The sequence below is a fragment of the Apostichopus japonicus genome, chromosome 23, assembly GCF_037975245.1.
Source record: "Apostichopus japonicus isolate 1M-3 chromosome 23, ASM3797524v1, whole genome shotgun sequence".
NCBI lineage: Eukaryota > Metazoa > Echinodermata > Holothuroidea > Aspidochirotida > Stichopodidae > Apostichopus > Apostichopus japonicus.
Window position 1 is genome coordinate 1798400 of NC_092583.1, and position 17864 is coordinate 1816263.

Consider the following 17864-nt stretch of genomic DNA (forward strand, 5'->3'; position numbering starts at 1 on the left):
ATATATATAAGGTGTCATATTTTGCAATTTTTGAAACAATGTTGAAGAATTCTCGACTGTTTAGAGTGTACCACAAATACATGTTATTTGTTTATGTGTAGGCCTACTGCACTGGAAATTTTGTGTAACGTTCTGTCTGCCAGTGTCATTGATTTGTTTTCTACTGGGATTAGGGGGAAACTAACGCCTGCTTCATAAATAAACGTGGTTGCACCCCTTCCCGGTATCGCATCAAAAAGTAAGAAGCCTGCAGTTATTCATTCTGGGTGACATGTAAAATTACGTCTATCCCAAACAAAGCTCAAACTGTACACTTAAATTGTACCCATTATCTTCCAGATCAAATATCATTACATTTAAACTAATTAACGCTGAGGCTACCTATCATTATGTACTGCGCAAACCCAAACAGACAGACAGCCATTTTTGGCGATAGAGCTAAGTTTTACTGGTGACATCCCTATGTTCCGACGTTTCTATTTTCCGACAAAAAGAAAAAAATCGGAGCAATATTTTTTATCAAAAAATTTGTTTGAACCAAGAAAAGAAGTTTGTGACCCTAATATTTTTGTGACCAAATATTTTTTGGGACTTAATTTTTTTTGGACCAACATTTTTTCAGACCAAAATTTTTTTCACGAAAAAATAAATAAATAAATGTGACCCAAAGTTTGCTATGATCCAAGTGCTTGCAGTATTTTTTACAATATTGCAGTATTCTTTTTTGGTCCCAAAGTTTGGTCCAAATAATTTTTGTCCACCAAAATTGGAGTACAAACACATTTCAAGTTACAAGCAATGATTTGGTCACAAGCACTGTTTGGGTCACAAAAAATTGTTTTTGGGGAAAACAATTTTGGTCCGCAAAAATGTTGGTCCAAAAATATATGAGTGCAAACAAATTTTGGTCACAAAAATATTAGGGTCTGAAAACTTGTTTGCTTGGTACAAACGATTTTTGGATACAAAAATATTGTCACGAATTATTTCTTTTTTGTCGGAACATAGAGGCGTCGGAACATAGAGACGTCGGAACATAGAGATGTAACCGTTGTACTACTTACTCCTCCTGTATAAACCACAAGTTGCAAGTTACAATTATATGTATACTTCTGCATGTCTGTCTTGCGTTGTGCTAGTGTGCACCATGCAGTTGAGGAATAATTTAATGCTGTAGGTTAAGTTGGCATGGGGCGTTTTCTGTAAGAAAAGCATGGGACGCAACCATGGTTTTTGTACGGGGGTGGGGGGGGGCAGGTGAATGGCCTATAATATGGTAAGTACCCCAGGGGAGGAGTTAAAGGGGAGGGTGTCTTGCTTAAATGCAATATGGTGTTATATTCACTGGGCAACTTTTGAAACAATGTTGAAGAATTCTCGACTATTTAGTTTACCCCACATTCCTGCTATACATCAACGTATCTGTACACTATAGAAGGATATTTTGTAATGCAGTCTAACAGTGTGGGGAATCAACACCCGGCTCCCTCATATTTCTTTCCTGTGGGGGGTGGCTTGGATACGCTCCTTGTAAGAGCCCTATGTGAAATAGTTATCCTTTCTCGTTCAAAACACTCAATGCCATGAGTCAATTATATTTTTAGTCTCCAATAGTAATAACTCTTATACATGCACATTAGATTACAGTCGCTCATGGGCAGTACGCCTGATAAATAGCGCTCATAGCCTAGACAGTACCACAAGACATCTGTTGTGAAACTGTGGTACTTCAGCAAAGGCTTATTAGTCATTTTTACCAAACGGTACCAATTTTGTATGGCAGAAATACAAGTTTCACTAAACGCCCTCGACTTAATAATCTTATTTTTTGGGAAGATACGTTTTGTATGTATGCTCTATACAACTGGATGCCGGCAAATATTGTACAACATGGTTAGCCCAGATCCTGCATACTTTTGCACTGCCAAGTCGGCTGTATCAACCCCCCCCCCCCCTCCTCTCCAACTTATGACAAATCAGTGATGGGTTTTGTAGACTATTACCCGAATCCACCACTTATCTCATTCACTGGTTCACTATCTTATACATTGTGAAGTTTCTTTATACGTACTTTCCCCTATGGCCTTTTACTCCAAAGCATATCAATGTACACTGTGTGTTTTTCTCCCCCAAGGGTTGTTCCCTCACCCACGGGCGCTTACAGAAGGTAGGAGTAATAAGTCAATAGTTAATTTGTAGTGCGCGTGCGCGATACAATATTGGCATTACTAGCCAAGTGAACGATACCTACATGACTGGGCGTTGACATTTAAAGTTTCATATAGTCTCTGTATATTTGTAGTTTCAGAGGCTAGCTGCGTAGCCAACTTATTCTAAGCCTGTCACGGCGCTCACAAACGCCCTCACTTTGTAGGTACTTATACATGATTATACTCCCTGGTGTGTTGTCCGCCCTAAAAATAACACCATGAACAACCGAAAAGTTCTTCCTAATACTGTAAGTAATCCACGTGTACTACAATACTAGCGTATTTGCAGGCAAATGCAGTTCTGGTTTTCAATGGGTGTTCAGGTTTTCAATGTATGCAGCTTGTAGCAGACTCGCCGGAATTCTCAGAATATAGATTCAATATATGTATAGATTCAGACGTCAATACCTCTCATGACACAAATAATTTGGGTCGAAATGCTTTATAATATTGAGGTAACGAACTCCAGATTCGTTTGGGGTGAGCGACCGAAAGTGAGTATTGCGTTCATTGACTATACTGTTATCTGCTTCCTTAGCAGCCACCGTCTAAGTCACAGGAAATCACCTCTTAATTGAGACGTGGAGATAGCTGTGAGAGATTTGTATAATGCTGTCGGTTATAGCTTATGTTATATTTAAAAAACGTTCTGATACGAGTCAACGTTTGGAAGACAGTTCGATGATTTGACGCGTTATCGATAGAGCCCAATCATCAAAGCGTTTCCACTCTTAATCTGATGACGCGTCAACGCGTTATCGATTATCGATAACCATGTGAACGAAAATATCTTATACGCAAAGACCCTTACATTTATCCATTGGGAATTTTAGATTAAGCGCATGGATTTATCAATGGCAGGATATCGTTTTGCGCATGCACTGTAACAGATTATTATTAACTACACGTTGATCGAACTTCGAAGATCCGTTATTTGGCAAGCGAAAATCGTATCACGTTGAATGACAACGTTCCGTGATTGTTCGTTTCGATGAGGTGTCGTAGATGTACGTGTTGGCCCTATTGGCTTTCCATAAACGTATAAAGTTCAAACACATAAAACATGAGACGCGAAATGTGCCATATCTCGTTTTCTTGCACATGCATGTCTACACGATAGAGGTGATACAGATCCGGGCCTACACAAACCTATAGTGTAAGGATTATTTTAAAATGGAAATCAACCGTCCTGACTGTACTCATATAGAGATTATTCATATGAACAAATGCTGAGAAACTGCTGGCAAAAACTTTATTTCCAAGTAAAAAAATAGGCCTATATCATAATTATTGTGTCATTGGGCTGCCATTTTATCAATGTGTGATGTCATCGTGACGTCACTATAGGAGTTAAAACCAGTTTCCTTAAACCCTTGTTGTTTTACTTATCATATAGTTTGAAGCTGAACATATCTTGTGTAATAGTATGTAATATTAACAACGTCAATTCTTTAGTTGCGTGTGCATTAGTTATTTGGGAAAGTGAATATCTGGTCAACCCTTCAACTCCCGGGTGACTATACCATCGGTAATATAGTTTGACAAATTCGTAGCAAGTTCAGAGAAAAGCGATTTCTTTCACCTGGTTTCTTCAACTGGGTCATTTGAATTTATTGTAGAATATACCAGTATTTCATCTGTTCCTGATATTAACCAATAAAAAAGAGGAAAAAGAGGAAACCATTATTTCATTTATTGTAATTTAACAGATATATAGGGCAACACCAACTTACATTTTTCAAGGTCGAGTGATGAGTCAGTCTTCCCAGACAAAAAAAAAGATACGCTAAACAGGAAAATCGTCCATAATTATATGAAAGACCATCCTCCCCCTTTTGGTAAATAGGTATAAAAAACTGTTTATGGCAAAATTATACTTTAATTTGCACCACAATTTATAAGCCAGGTCCTATAATCATTTTTGTGAAGTTATTTAGGTCGAAATTGAAAGGCAACGTAGTAGGAAATAAGCAGATTATTTTGGGTTTAAGCAATTATTCTGATACTGAAGTGGTATAAAGCTAGGTTAATGTTTTGTCAATACACACAGGTCATATAAACGCCTATTAAAATACCATAATGTCGTATATACTATTATAGGCCTTGATATACTTCACACGATTTATTTCTATATACACTAATACAACATATCGAATGTATCTAATGTATATCTAATATGTCATATACGATTATTAAAATACCATAATGTCGTATATACTATTATTTCGTCCGTGAGATCAAAATGCCCTAATTACACAACTTCATACAGTGAAGCCTGACGAGCCTGAACGCCTAATTTTTATTCCCAGGACGGATAAGGGTTTCAGGTTTTTCAGGAATTTACAAATTCGTTTGAAATCAGAGTTAGGGTTTAGAAAGTGGGTATGGGATCCAGTTTCTTTGAAAATGAAGGATTGTCGTTCATAATCTGTGGTCAAAACTAGGAAAAAGATTCAGAACATGTTTTTCGAAAAAGCGTCACATGTTTGGAATCCAGGGATTTGATTGGCCGATGCCCTTATTCGTCCTAGGAAAAAAAATCACGCAGCCTGGACGGAGGAAGTATATATTAGGGTTCTACAGCCGCGGGTCCCGCGATGAAATATGAGGTGCGAGAAATAATAGAAGGGATTTTTTGGGGGGGCGGGTGGGTCTCAGAAAAGTGGAATGAAGAAAAGATTATTGATCATTATTCTCATGTTCATAAATAAGGCTACTGAATACAAGGGGATTATGAAGAGTGCAGATAGGGTGCACGGTGTACCCTGCAACCAACCTGGCTATGTACGTATTAAATCGTAGTGAGTTGGAAAATCAAGAATAGTGAAAAAAACCCGGGCCTCCCGCTTTATATGCGGACACCCTAACCACTAGGCTATGGACGCTGATTGTATGTCCAGAGGTTCTGTTTTGGGTGACATATTTGCCTTACTCTAGAGATCAAACATGATGCTAACCAACTCGAAGTCATTTGTGATTCCTAAAGCTGGATCTCGAAAGAGATACTTTGAACGTACTTTTTGTTAATGAATGGAGGTAAACGACAAAGGCAAAAGAAATATATATAATTGAAAACGTAATGAGTAGGAAAATCTAGAACAGTGAAAACACTTCCAGCCTCCACCGGGATTCGAGCCCGGGCCTCGCGCTTTATATGCGGACACCCTAACCACTAGGCTATAGACGCTGATTGTATATATGTCCAGAGGTTCTAAACCGGTACACTGTTAATCTAAGTTAGTCAAATTGACTAATTAAAATTAGTCCTGCACAGTGCTTCGTACGCCTAATTAAAATTAGTCAAATGACTAACCAGCAAAGATTAGTCGTATGACTAATTAGCTAAACTAGTCAAGTGACTAATATATCATAGTCATATGACCATTCATTTAGTCTGGTGACTTCCAAAATTAGTCCTGCACAGCACTTGACCTGTTATTCATTAGTCATCAGACTAATGCGCCATCCATCACGATTTTGATTTCACTTTAGCAGATGTTTTGGGCCTCCAGTTTGTGTAGAGATCTTCGTGTGCATAAAATCTGTAAGTTTCACTCAGGGTTCCTGCTGGCTGTTGCTAGTACAATCCGACCCCCCCCCTCCCAGAAAAAAACAAAACAAATTGGGCAATCTTGTGGGGTAAATGGAGGAAATCCTATTGCAAGGTTGAAAAGGTATGTTTGAATAAAAAATACAGAAATCATGGCTTTATTTTACCAGACCCATTTATTGCTATAACATATCTTGAAAAGCATACATGAAAACCCTCAATAGGAGTGTTACAGCTAGAATGGGGTGATATTTCTCCCATGGTTCAATCATTAAAAAAAACTTTGTCAGATTAAGCCAATATTTTCAGAGAACTGTTTCAAGGGATGCAAATATTATAAACAAGTTGGTCCCAAATGGCTGTCCCAATCACCAAATTGTGTCAGAGGATTGGAAATACAATATATTGATATAAAAATTATACAGCAGTATGTCCACTCATACATAATGGACAAATACATTTTAATAAGAACTGAAAAGTCAAAGTTCTATTAAAAACATATGTCATGTCATGACTCAAATCCTTGCTTTAAAATGTACTGCTACACAACAAATGTGAAGTTGACCAGAAAATACTGGATGATTTTCTGGATGAAGACCATGGTCTTCTTACAAACAGTGGGATAAGCCAAGTTGAAAACATAGTATGATGCTATGTATGCTATGTATGCTGACAGAGCTGAAATCAACCAACTGCTAGAGCCAACTTCTTCCCCATCAAATATTGTAAAGTGGGTTTATTCTGCACAAGTGGGACCATTTCCCTTGATGCAGAGGGCTAAATATTTAAATCTTATTATGAATTACATTTTAAGTATCAACTAGTTTAAAAGTATGATAATTTCATTTTAACAGCAGACAAACGACAACGGTCAGAGGTCTATTCTTGCCTTTACACCTAGAGGTTTTGATTAACCCTCTCCAAAACACTTAAAATGGAAAGGTCTAACTTAAAATTGTCATTAATGCTTAAGATGATTTTCTGAATGAATACCACGGTCTTCTTTCAAATAGTGGGGTAAGCTAAGTCGAAAACGTAAAACGATGCAATGTATGAAGACAAATCCGAAATCAGCAGACTGCAAGATCCAACTTCTTCCCCATCAACAAATATTGTAAAGCAGGTTGATTCTCCATAAGTGGCACCATTTCCCCTGATGTAGAGGCTTGGGGGTCTTCATTCTATAAGCAAGAAAATACACCATAATATTTTACATGGTATGGTACAGGTGATTATTGGTATCAATGTGGCTTTTAGTCACCCTACTTGAACCTGAAATAATTTGGCTTTCTACATCACTTTTTTAAATTGGGGCACTTTGTGTTGAAAAAGGGCACACAATGGCGAATACAACAAGAACCTCATACAGTTTCCCAGCACCCCACCCCACTGAATGGCGGACTTAACATGGCTGGCAGAAGTTTCCCCCACACTACATGCCCTTGATCCTAGAGACTTGTTTTACAAAATTTCGATTTTTTTTTGGTACTTGACCCTTTTTTGGCTTTTGAGGTTACATCAGAAATTCAAGCAAACTTTGTTGGATTTTATGCCAATTTTGTCTAAATTTCATATTTTGTCAAAAAACTGCCGTTGTTCCCAAGTGAAATATATATATATCCAACACTGTAAAGGGGAACTTTTTCCCCTTTGTCTGGACTGCCCTTGTGTGGTGGAGGGCAGTATTCAATATTCCCCCCCCCCCACCATAAAAAAGTGTCATTTTATTTCTGAAAAAAAGATTAGCTCTTTTGAATGACACCAAACAGTCCTGTAACGTAGCGAAATGGTAAAGTCTAGTTTTAATTTTTTGAAAAGTGCACTTGCAAATCAATTATGACAAGATCCCATGGGACTTGAAGGGTAAAATATGTCCTTACACTTTCATCAGCAAATATCAGGAAGCTTTTTATTTTCTCCTTCAACAGCAATGGAATACCAAGCACAGCAGCAACAGCAGTGGCATCTGTTGACAAAATAAATAAGAATTATAATTAGATGTGTACAATGACAATGATACCCATATTAAGTCGGTTACTTCTCTTATACATTGAAATTTTAATGTTTCTGAATAACGCTTCGTCTTTATTGTTCTGCAGCACCTTGTGTTCTTGTTAAATCGGACAAACCTCAGGATAGCCGCTTCGTGGACTTCATACAAATTCATAACATGGCTTCTTCTCACCAGGACTTTATTGCAATTCATAACAATGTAACTATTATAAACCTTGTCAGAGCTCTGCTGATATAACCTGTACAACATGACAGCAAAATAGTCTCCCTTCATTGATCAGGATTCCTTTTTAGTACTGACCCGGGAAGCACCACACAAGCAATCATAAACATGTGTGTCATAAACATGACAGGCAAAATGTCTGCTTCAATTATTTAGGATCCACTATTTGATGCTTGCTTTCGTGCTGATGAACCCATCTGAGTGAAATTGCATGGTACTGTTGAAAACAAGTACTAGTTGTACTGACAAAAATGGCACCCGATAATACAGTGTTTTCACAGAAATACTTGGGTTCCCAAAAAAAGATAAATAAGCAACATACTTTACTTTGTCTTCAGAACTATGTGATATAGGGTATGTGTAATACATGCTATCACCAGTTACACTATTTCATAAGTATTGCCACTGATGGTACTTCGGTCCTTTCATTTTTGTGGTATCGTACCTTGCTTGAACTGGTAATTACCAATATTTTTTTCAAATACTGGTGTACTGTGCAACATTACATCTAAGGTTAAGTCCCTCCTCTAATTCCATGTTACCTGAATCTTTAAGCCATTCCCGACTTGGGCTCTATTAAATCAAAGAGATAAGTCATTCAACACTTCCTCACTGAATATTAATAAATAATCAAATAATGGAATGTACCCTTCTTACTCTGCTCATCTCATTGCCCTTGCATCTCATCAACTGCCCAGGAAAAGACCTCACCCTTTCTCTTCATCGACTGGCACACCTTAAGTAGTACAGATTTGCCATACTTCATAAGACCTTCCTACAACCATGGAGCTATAAACAAATCACGGATGCCCTCTTCTTTGCATACCTGTTGGAAATAAATATACAGAAATATCAATTTCAGGGTTTGACAAATAAACCTACTTGCACACCATTCACTGATATTTACATTATTGGTTGTGAGGGAAAAAATCAAGTTGAATATAAAGGTTACTTCTAGTGGGTGTTAGTGCAGGAGCAGCTAAAATTTCAAGGGGTGTCACAGGCTGAGTGCCGAATTGCCAATGCTGTTCAGTCATGTAATTTCTCCTTATTCGAAGCCATTACATCATTGACATTTCCCCACAATATCATGAAGGCAGAAACAGTCATTACTGTGGCATGATTTGGCACTCAACATGATCACACCCAACAGCATTCTGAAAAATCACTAACAAATTCAAATTTATCAGGAAGTGTTTAGGAATTCTTCACTCTTGACATCACTAGAGACCTTAATTGGCATAAAAAGTGCAATTGCCAAAAAAAGTATAAAGAGCATAGTTGACCCAAAAAACTATAATACTTTAAAAGAATTTAAATTTTGGATAACAAATATAGGGCTCAGTACGGTTTCTGCCTAGTAGGAACAACCTGCCATTGACCGTAGTGCCCTTGATTTTCAAATGTGTTAATGGGATTGATGAATTCACTTTTTGTTTCTTACATACACCAACAGAATGAGACTAATCCAAATATCGATGGATACAATTCGCATTGGTTAATTGAATTTCACTCGAAACTGTAGAAATCTGGCATTTTTTAATGAAATATAGTCCAATTTTATCTCCCTCAAAACATTAATACAATTGCCTTATACACTAAAATCCGCCACTACCAAATGTCCGAGAGTCAATACTATGTATAATTCTTTGCAAATCTTCCTCGTTATCAAACCTCATAAATAGAATTTCTTAGTCACTTATCAATGATTGTGACAATGGGCTACTCGAAAGTCTGATAAAAACAGCACATAAGTATAGCCTTTACCTGCGCCTTGTACATTGTTAGCCTTGTTCAACGAGTGGTAAGCAACTACAATTGAAAATGGGAATTAGCCATTTGCATTAAAAATATGCCCCCAAGAACTACAGAAAACCAATGTTGACATACCAAAAGTCAAACAAAACAATTAAGCTACGCCACACATATATGCTAATTACAAAGACCATTGACCGTAACGTTAATATCTGCATAATAGTAGTACAGCCCTCTAAACCATGGATAATTTTAGTGCCAGCCTACTGCGTCACAGGTTCAGCGAATAAACATATGGTTAGACTTGATTTCCCCCATTGACTTAGTGTGCTGTTAGGCTGCCATAGGGTTAGAGATATAAGTGACTATTCGGTGAAAATTTTATGCAAGCTTATTTGCGAAACAGTTTCAGTTCAATTCACCACATCGTATTGCAGTGCATGAAGCAGAGGACCTTCAAGCTGCTGTATAGCTCAGCCCCGGTATGATCATGACACGTGTACGGGACAAACTTTTCCAGAAACGTTATTGTAATACACCCTTTCGAGAAAACTTGACCAAATGCTGTAAACCCCCAATCCAGTGATCAATACATGATATGAAAAGGGATGTTTACCATTTAGCTGGCTAAAAAAAAGTACAGATCCGCTGAAGTGCGAAAATTGCCCTACAGCAAACCGATTTTTTTCCACCTAGCTAGGGAGTTTAGGTCCTGTTCTCCATAGGTAGGATTATAGCCTTCCTGTATGTTAGGCTCTGGTTCACGCTAATGTGCACGTGTACAAGAAGTTAGATTGTGATTTGGTTTCAGTTTTTTTAGATTTTTAAATCTCAAACATTCAGGAAAATAGACCTCGCAAAACATGATTCTTGTACAATTGCAAATAAAACACGATTAAGGACGGAAATATTAATGCAAGTAACACTTTTATTCACAAATAGTTACGTTTTAAGCAGTTTTTTTTATGTGAAATTAGTGCCGGTCGGAAGCAGTGTTTTTCATCCGGAGTGGTGGGCGGAAATCCTCCGTGCTGGTCGGGCCCGCCCAGTGCCGACCACCGTAGTTATAACGCTGTTCACCGTTACTTTCAGGCTGACAATTTCATCGATTTGAACAGTAAATAAGCTAAGCCCTACTCAGGTTAACATTTAAAAATAAACAAAGATAAATTTGTGTGCACATCACGTTAGGCCTATGAGTATGAGGTATCCTGCACATATCATGCATATGGCATAACGTTAGGCTAGAACGACGAACGTTCGTTGTTGCTAAGCAGAACTAAAACTGGTAATTTACTTGTCATCAATTTAACTATCTATTCTAAAAATACTAAATAAAGAATAACTTGCAATTAAATCACAATTTAGTAAAGTTATAAGATACACCCACCTTGCGATTGCAGACATTTTCTCGGCTCCAGAATTTCTTACTGCAGTATCAAATATGGCGTCGGAATCATCGAGAGCTAGAGGCCTGGCGCCTGCAGAGTGCGCACGCGCGGCTACGTATATCTGACGTCATTTGTGAATTCTAAATTAGTCAAATGACGAAGACGTTTTAGTACCGGTGCTGGAATATCGCCTTAACCTCATTAAGTTTTTGCTATAAGTAATTATCAATTTCCCCAAAAAATTTGTGGAAATTTTTCTTATGACGTCTAAGAGTTTACACTTAACCGAAAATTGTTATATAGCATATCCATTATTCCTTGGGTTTTTAATTATTGGTGATTTTAGATTTTTTTTTTAATATTCATCCATATTGTGGCGCGGAAGTTGTTTGTAAGTAAATAACAAAAAACCTTGAAGACCAAATATAACAAATAAAGCTTTGAAATCAAATTTCGTGATTCCCAATTGACTAATTATGCTTCGTCACTATTTTGGACAATGACTAACTTTCATTGGTCTTTAGCCATTTTAATTAGTCATATGACCGATGAAATTAGTCAAAAATTCTGACTAATGCAAAATTAGTCATTTGACCATTTTGGCATGTGTATATGACTAATTAAAATTTACAGTGTAAGGAAGGTCGTAATTCCACTGTAGGCGTTTGTCACCTGTATCGAGCAATACTAGTTCTGTTTTGGTGACATATTTGCCTTACTCTAGAGATGAAACTTGATTCTAACCAACTCGAATCATTTGTGATTCCTAAAGCCGGAACTCGAAAGAGATACTTTCAACATCTAGAACAATCTAGAACAGTGAAAAAACTTCCAGCCTCCACCGGGATTCGAACCGGGCCTCCCGCTTTATATGCGGACACCCCAACCACTAGGCTATGGACGCTGATTGTATGTCCATCATTTGTCAACTTGCACTGGGTTCTAATGTTCATGTCAATTGGAATCACTAATAAAAGAAATAATCCACCAAAAATTGAGGTCGCATGACCTTTATTTCAGATTTCCTGAGTGACGAATTTGTAATCTTCTGCCAACATCACGCAAAAAGATGGCTGCTATCCAGCCTTGGCTGCGCGCCAACTGATGGTGGCGCTCCGCTTAGATAGTACTTACGACCGGAATACTCGAATCGATTACGTCCCCCCCCCCCCCCCCGTCACCCATTTTTCAAATCGGATTGACGCCCCTGAGCTAGGCTGATGAAATTAGGTATCAACTTGAAAGTTTTGATAGAAAATGAAAGGAAATAATAAATCTTTATACATCCAACACTATATATTCTCTATTGATCTATAGGTCGATAACACCGTAATTATAGGAGTTGTGAATATGTTATAGTAAGATTTAATTAAGGGTATTTCGATTATGTTTGATTATTAAAATTTCATTGTTATGAGTGACACGAATTAGTTTCAACCTAAAGAGACAGTGAAAACATTAAGTTACGATTCATGATTTTTCTTCTTAAAGCCAGGAAGGAGAAGGAGGTCATTATAAGGAAAAGAATAAATTGATGGACCAGATGTTTAATGTGAATTGTCTATCGGATGTTGTATAGGGGCAACAGTGACATGAGTTACAATAACCACCTGTTTGTCTAAAGCATATTGAGAAAAAATCCTACTGCAAAATATTTCAACTAAAGAGTTGATATGATTTCAACAAGGCCACGTATAGGAAGGAAACTAATCTTTTTGATGAAGTTTTGAACATAGCTATGAAGGAGCATGGAAGCATGTATGTACACATTATGCATTTTGTACACAAACACAAACACATACACACACACACACATATATATATATATATATATATAGGTATATATATATATATATATACCTATATATATATTCATAAATATATATATATATATGTATATATATGAATTGTATATATATAGAAAATTCATAATTTGAACATACACGCCACCACGCTCCTCGCTTCCATGTATGTATATAGTGTGTTGGCATTCTGTAGCATATCTAAATATGTTATCTATCCATCCATCCATCCAACTACCCACCCCTCCATCCATCCATCCATCCATCCGTCCATCCATCCATTCATTCATTCATTCATTCATTCATTCATCCATCCATCCATCCATCCATCCATCCATCCATCCAACCACTCATCCATCCATCCATTCATTCATTCATTCATCCATCCATCCATCCATTCATTCATTCATCCATTCATCCATCCACCCACCCACCCACTCATCCATCCATCCATCCATCCATCCATGTGACTTCCATGTCTACACCAAGGAGACGATACAAAGTCGTGAAGCATAAAATACCACAGAGCATGAAGTACTAGTATCTCTTCGTTGTCACTTTACGACTAGTAGACACACAAAAAAGCCCAAATCACCATGTCAATTCAATCTGGTTCGTAAAGTTTCTAAGTAATCGAGTGTATTAAATTTGACCTAATTTGAACTTCATTCCGTCACAGTGATTACACATTGCTGCATAGCTCATGGCACCTAACAAAAATCACACTATTTGATGGCATTTCCCTTTACGGCTTCTCTTCCAAACTAAACAAATCCGTCACAACATTTTGATCTGAGGGAAATTTTATGAGAAACAAATGTCTAGCTATGATGTTATGATTGCTCATCACCAAGAAACATTGTCTGCCTGGTACTAAGCACCTTTCATGTTGTGGTTAGCATATGCCAGTCTGTACCAAGTGGCAGCTCCCAAACTTATATACACAATTCTATATAAAAATGTACACCATGCGTCCGTGTTTTGGACGGTCCTGGAATCGTAACAGCCTATGTGTACTGTAATGGAACATATATATATATATCGGTTTTTCAACAGTGACAAAATGTAGGGATGTGACCAAAATATCACTTTCAGGGGTGGCAAATAATATGTTAGTTTCGAATTTCTACTGTTCTTGACTCCCTGAAGCCTTTCATCAATAGTCGTTTCTTATTACTCCTGGCTATAACCAACCTAAGCTTACAAATAACATTTACATCAGGTAGTTAGGCCTACACCAGGGAGTTTCCATAACAACTCCCTGGTTACACCTTTCTTGGTACCCGTTTATAACATAGCGCCATCTGCAGAAAACAACTTTTTTCTCTTTGCATGTAAAGTATACCACACAAAGCTGCTACCCAGCATAACTTTTACGGGTATTCAGTATGGTAAGAAATATTGAATTCTCTTCATCGTTACATGGGAGGCTTCATTGTACAATGTACTGTGATACCATACATAATGTATCAAGCAGGGGCGTATCCAGGATTTTCCAATAGGGGGGGCGTCAGGCATGAATGATCGCCGTCCTGGGGGATGGTTCTAAGGGGAGGGGTGGACAATTTTTGCTTTCGAAGAAGGGCTGAAATGCAAAATGGTGCCATATGCATGGGCGGCGATCCGTACTTCCGAGTGGGGGGGGGGGGGGGGATATGACCTTGTTGACTATCTAAGCGTAGCGCCACCATAGGTTGGCGCGAAGCGTACAAGAAAATTTTGGGATTAACAAACCCTCTAGATGGCCGGAAACGGCACTTCCCGAGGTTTCCAAGCGGCATATACCCAACTTTAAAATAGGGATGTCATGTCCGAAATATCTCATAATCAGGATCCAAAATACCTTTTTTTTTAATTTCGGGTGTTATTTTGGGAAAGAAGTTGACAACTACGTTCACCAAAACTGCTTGTGTTTTCCGTTAAAAAAAACAATATATTTCGTCAACTATTGTGTAAGTTTTAAGTGCAAATGTATCTTCAGCTAGCGTTTTCAAAAAATTTGGAGGCCTTTAATTTTAATTTTTTTTTTTGAAATTACATTGATATTATACTCTCATGTGGGGGTTATCGACATTGCCCTTGGCAACCATTTGATATTCATAGCAACCATAGCGTAGTGCGATTAACAATGACGTCACGTACATGATTCATGTGAGAAAACAGAGCAAGCTTCTGTTGTAGATATGGGTATAACGTGTAACCACTTTATATATATTATGTTTTATCGATTTTTAATAGTTTCGTTTCGTTTCAGATACAGATATAGCATATATATTTTCAAATAATGGTCACTCATATGAAACCTCCACATGCGATTGTGCTGCCATGCATGCTATTGGCAACCGTAGGACATAAGTACGTTCATAGCATAAAATGCCAACTCCTGAAAATACCTTTATAAACGTTTTATCCAAGACTTTAACTAATTTATTATGCGCTATAGTTTTATTGCATTAATTATACCATGTTGTATTTAATGCCATTGTCAACTTTGCATGTATTTCTTGCATGGGTTTTCTTTACATTGTCGTCTATATATTGTTTACGTTTGTATTATATATTATATTTTATTATATTATATTTGTTATTCTACTCGTCGTGTTTTTTTTAAAAATATTTCAGAGCCTTTACGCTAACCTAGTATACCCTTTAATGTTAACAAAAATAAAATAATAATAATAACCATAATTACAATCTCTAACTTCTTCTGTGACCCAGTCATTGATAACTTTATTCTTGGTTATTTTTATTACAGCAAAATTACAGAGGCTTCGGAAGCAAGGTCGGGCCTCTGTTACTTTTATCTTACCGGGACCCTTGTTTTAGTTTCAGAGTACATTATTCTCCATCCCATAATTTACCCGGGCCCGGGGATGTATCCCCCTCTTCCCCTCCCCACCCCACCCCACCCCCTCGTCAGGTCTGACAAATAAAGTGTCCTGAATTTATACGGTTTTCCTCACTTAATTGTCTTCGCCGCGACCGGTTTGATAATGTTCATATTTCCATGATTAATATTCTAACTGTATATAAGCTACACATCAAATTAATTACGTTATGTAATTCATTTTGTATATTACTTACTTGGATCGACATAGGACGGTAAAGGAAATTCATTGATATCTTGCGGTGTGGCAGAGTGAACTTGAGAAAGACAAAATAGGAATATAAATCCAGCCAAATAGGCTAAAGGTTTGTGAGCTGCAAACGACATGTTTTAAAGTTTTTTTTCAACTTTGTGAATTGTACTCAGGTCTCATCAACACGGTGTCACTGATGGATTAATCTCACATGCTTTTGACACTCCTAACCCATCACGAACCATCTTTCCAAAAGAAAAAGCAAGAAACACAGAAGACTTCTTTTTTATCCAACAAATTGTGGAAAATAAAAAATTAAATCAAGTAAACGAATTATGATTCCTTATCGTTTAAATTCGGATGAAATCGGTCTTTCCTTCATTCGAGATTAAATAACACACATATTTCCTGTTATCGGTCGAACTGCTCGAACTGAAAAGAAAAATCAAAATTCCTTTTGATTATTTTTGTCCTAAAATTAGGATTAAATAATTCCCTCCTTTCGTGGAATAAGTACACACACACTTTTCCGAGTAGTAACACCTGTTTGAACTATGAAATTATAGTTCTCATTATGAAAATCCTTTACTCTTTCCACACAAAATTGAGATGAATCAACGACTAAAGCTCGTGCTCAATTTTCCGAGTGTCATATCCACAATTCAATTCTTGACTGAGGTCAAGGTTGCTCGAAATTTGTACCATCTCCAAGTATCAGCATGTCACCTTGACATCTTGATTGAAAACACAAAAACACAGTAAGTAAACACATGCTCATTGGTACGTTCAAATCCAAATAAACTGTCCTTTTTATTATTCAATTAACATATCGCTGTTCAAATATTAAAGTGATAGAGAATTTTTAATACACTCAAAAAAAATATATATATATCAATATATTTATATATATATATATATATATATATATATGAATTTGGTTAGAATTCACTTCCCCAGTAAATGCATGACATGTAGTGCTTATTATGGTTTCGTGTTTAATTTCCGTTCGTGTATTCCTACTGCTATACGACTGAAGGCGCGTTCATTGCCGTAATCCGTTTCATGTTCATGTTAAAATACTTAAAACTTATTCAACCGCACGCAGAATTTTGATCAATTCATTTTGATGCATTTTTTTATATATTTTTTTTACAAAAATTGTTGCTTCTTTTTAACAGAAAGGGGTTAGAGGGGGAAAAAAGAAAGATGGACTCGAATTTAAAAGTCGCATCTGTGTTTCATCTCGTCTGTCAGACACATTGACTGTTTCCTTTATTGAGAAGAGATTGCTTGAATACCTTGTTCGCCAAGGAAACATCTAATCTGTTTCCCATCAATTTCGGTTTGCCAAATTTATTGTTAAATACATGCTAGGTGACCATTAACGTCAATTCATGTAGCAGATATAGACATCAAAATGTAACTCAAGGCAGGTGTGTATATGGCACTGGATCCCAAGAAACTTTCCGGTAACTGGACGTGTATGGCAAGCCATGTGTATGGCAAGCCATGTGGGACAAACACTGCATAATATATCCGCGTATTAATTGGAATTAATACGCGTATTAATTGGATAATATACGCGTATATATTATTAGCCAATCATATGGCTTAAATATATCCGCGTATTCATTCGAATATATACACGTATTAATTCGAATATATACACGTATTAATTCGAATATATACACGTATTAATTCGAATATATACATGTATTAATTCGAATATATACACGTATTAAATAAAATACATATGGGGATTAAATCCAATATATGCACGGATTAATTAGAATATACACGAAAAGAAACATTTCCGCTCTTGCTATGTACATATACCAAC

At 37.0% G+C, this 17864-nt stretch overlaps 1 protein-coding gene and 2 long non-coding RNA genes across 4 annotated transcripts in view; 1 reads left to right on the plus strand and 2 right to left on the minus strand.

Annotated features, from left to right (window-relative positions):
* Positions 1 to 17273, minus strand: part of LOC139964589 (uncharacterized) — a 49994-nt gene extending 32721 nt beyond the window's left edge. Inside the window, exon 1 of the mRNA XM_071966303.1 lies at positions 16029 to 17273. Within this exon, the coding sequence (XP_071822404.1) occupies positions 16029 to 16158 (130 nt within the window). The 5' untranslated portion in view covers positions 16159 to 17273. The remainder of the gene's footprint in view (positions 1 to 16028) is intronic.
* LOC139964594 (uncharacterized) overlaps positions 1 to 17864 on the plus strand; it is a 60301-nt gene that overhangs the window by 29788 nt on the left and 12649 nt on the right. The window lies entirely within an intron of this gene.
* Positions 5960 to 11439, minus strand: LOC139964767 (uncharacterized). 2 transcript variants are annotated; one of them, XR_011792084.1, is made up of 4 exons: positions 11142 to 11439; positions 8645 to 8822; positions 7641 to 7726; positions 5960 to 6941 (listed from the first exon to the last, which is right to left on the minus strand). It is a non-coding gene; the product is annotated as an uncharacterized lncRNA (long non-coding RNA). The 2 variants fall into 2 exon arrangements; XR_011792083.1 differs by having other exon boundaries at positions 8654 to 8822; positions 11142 to 11435.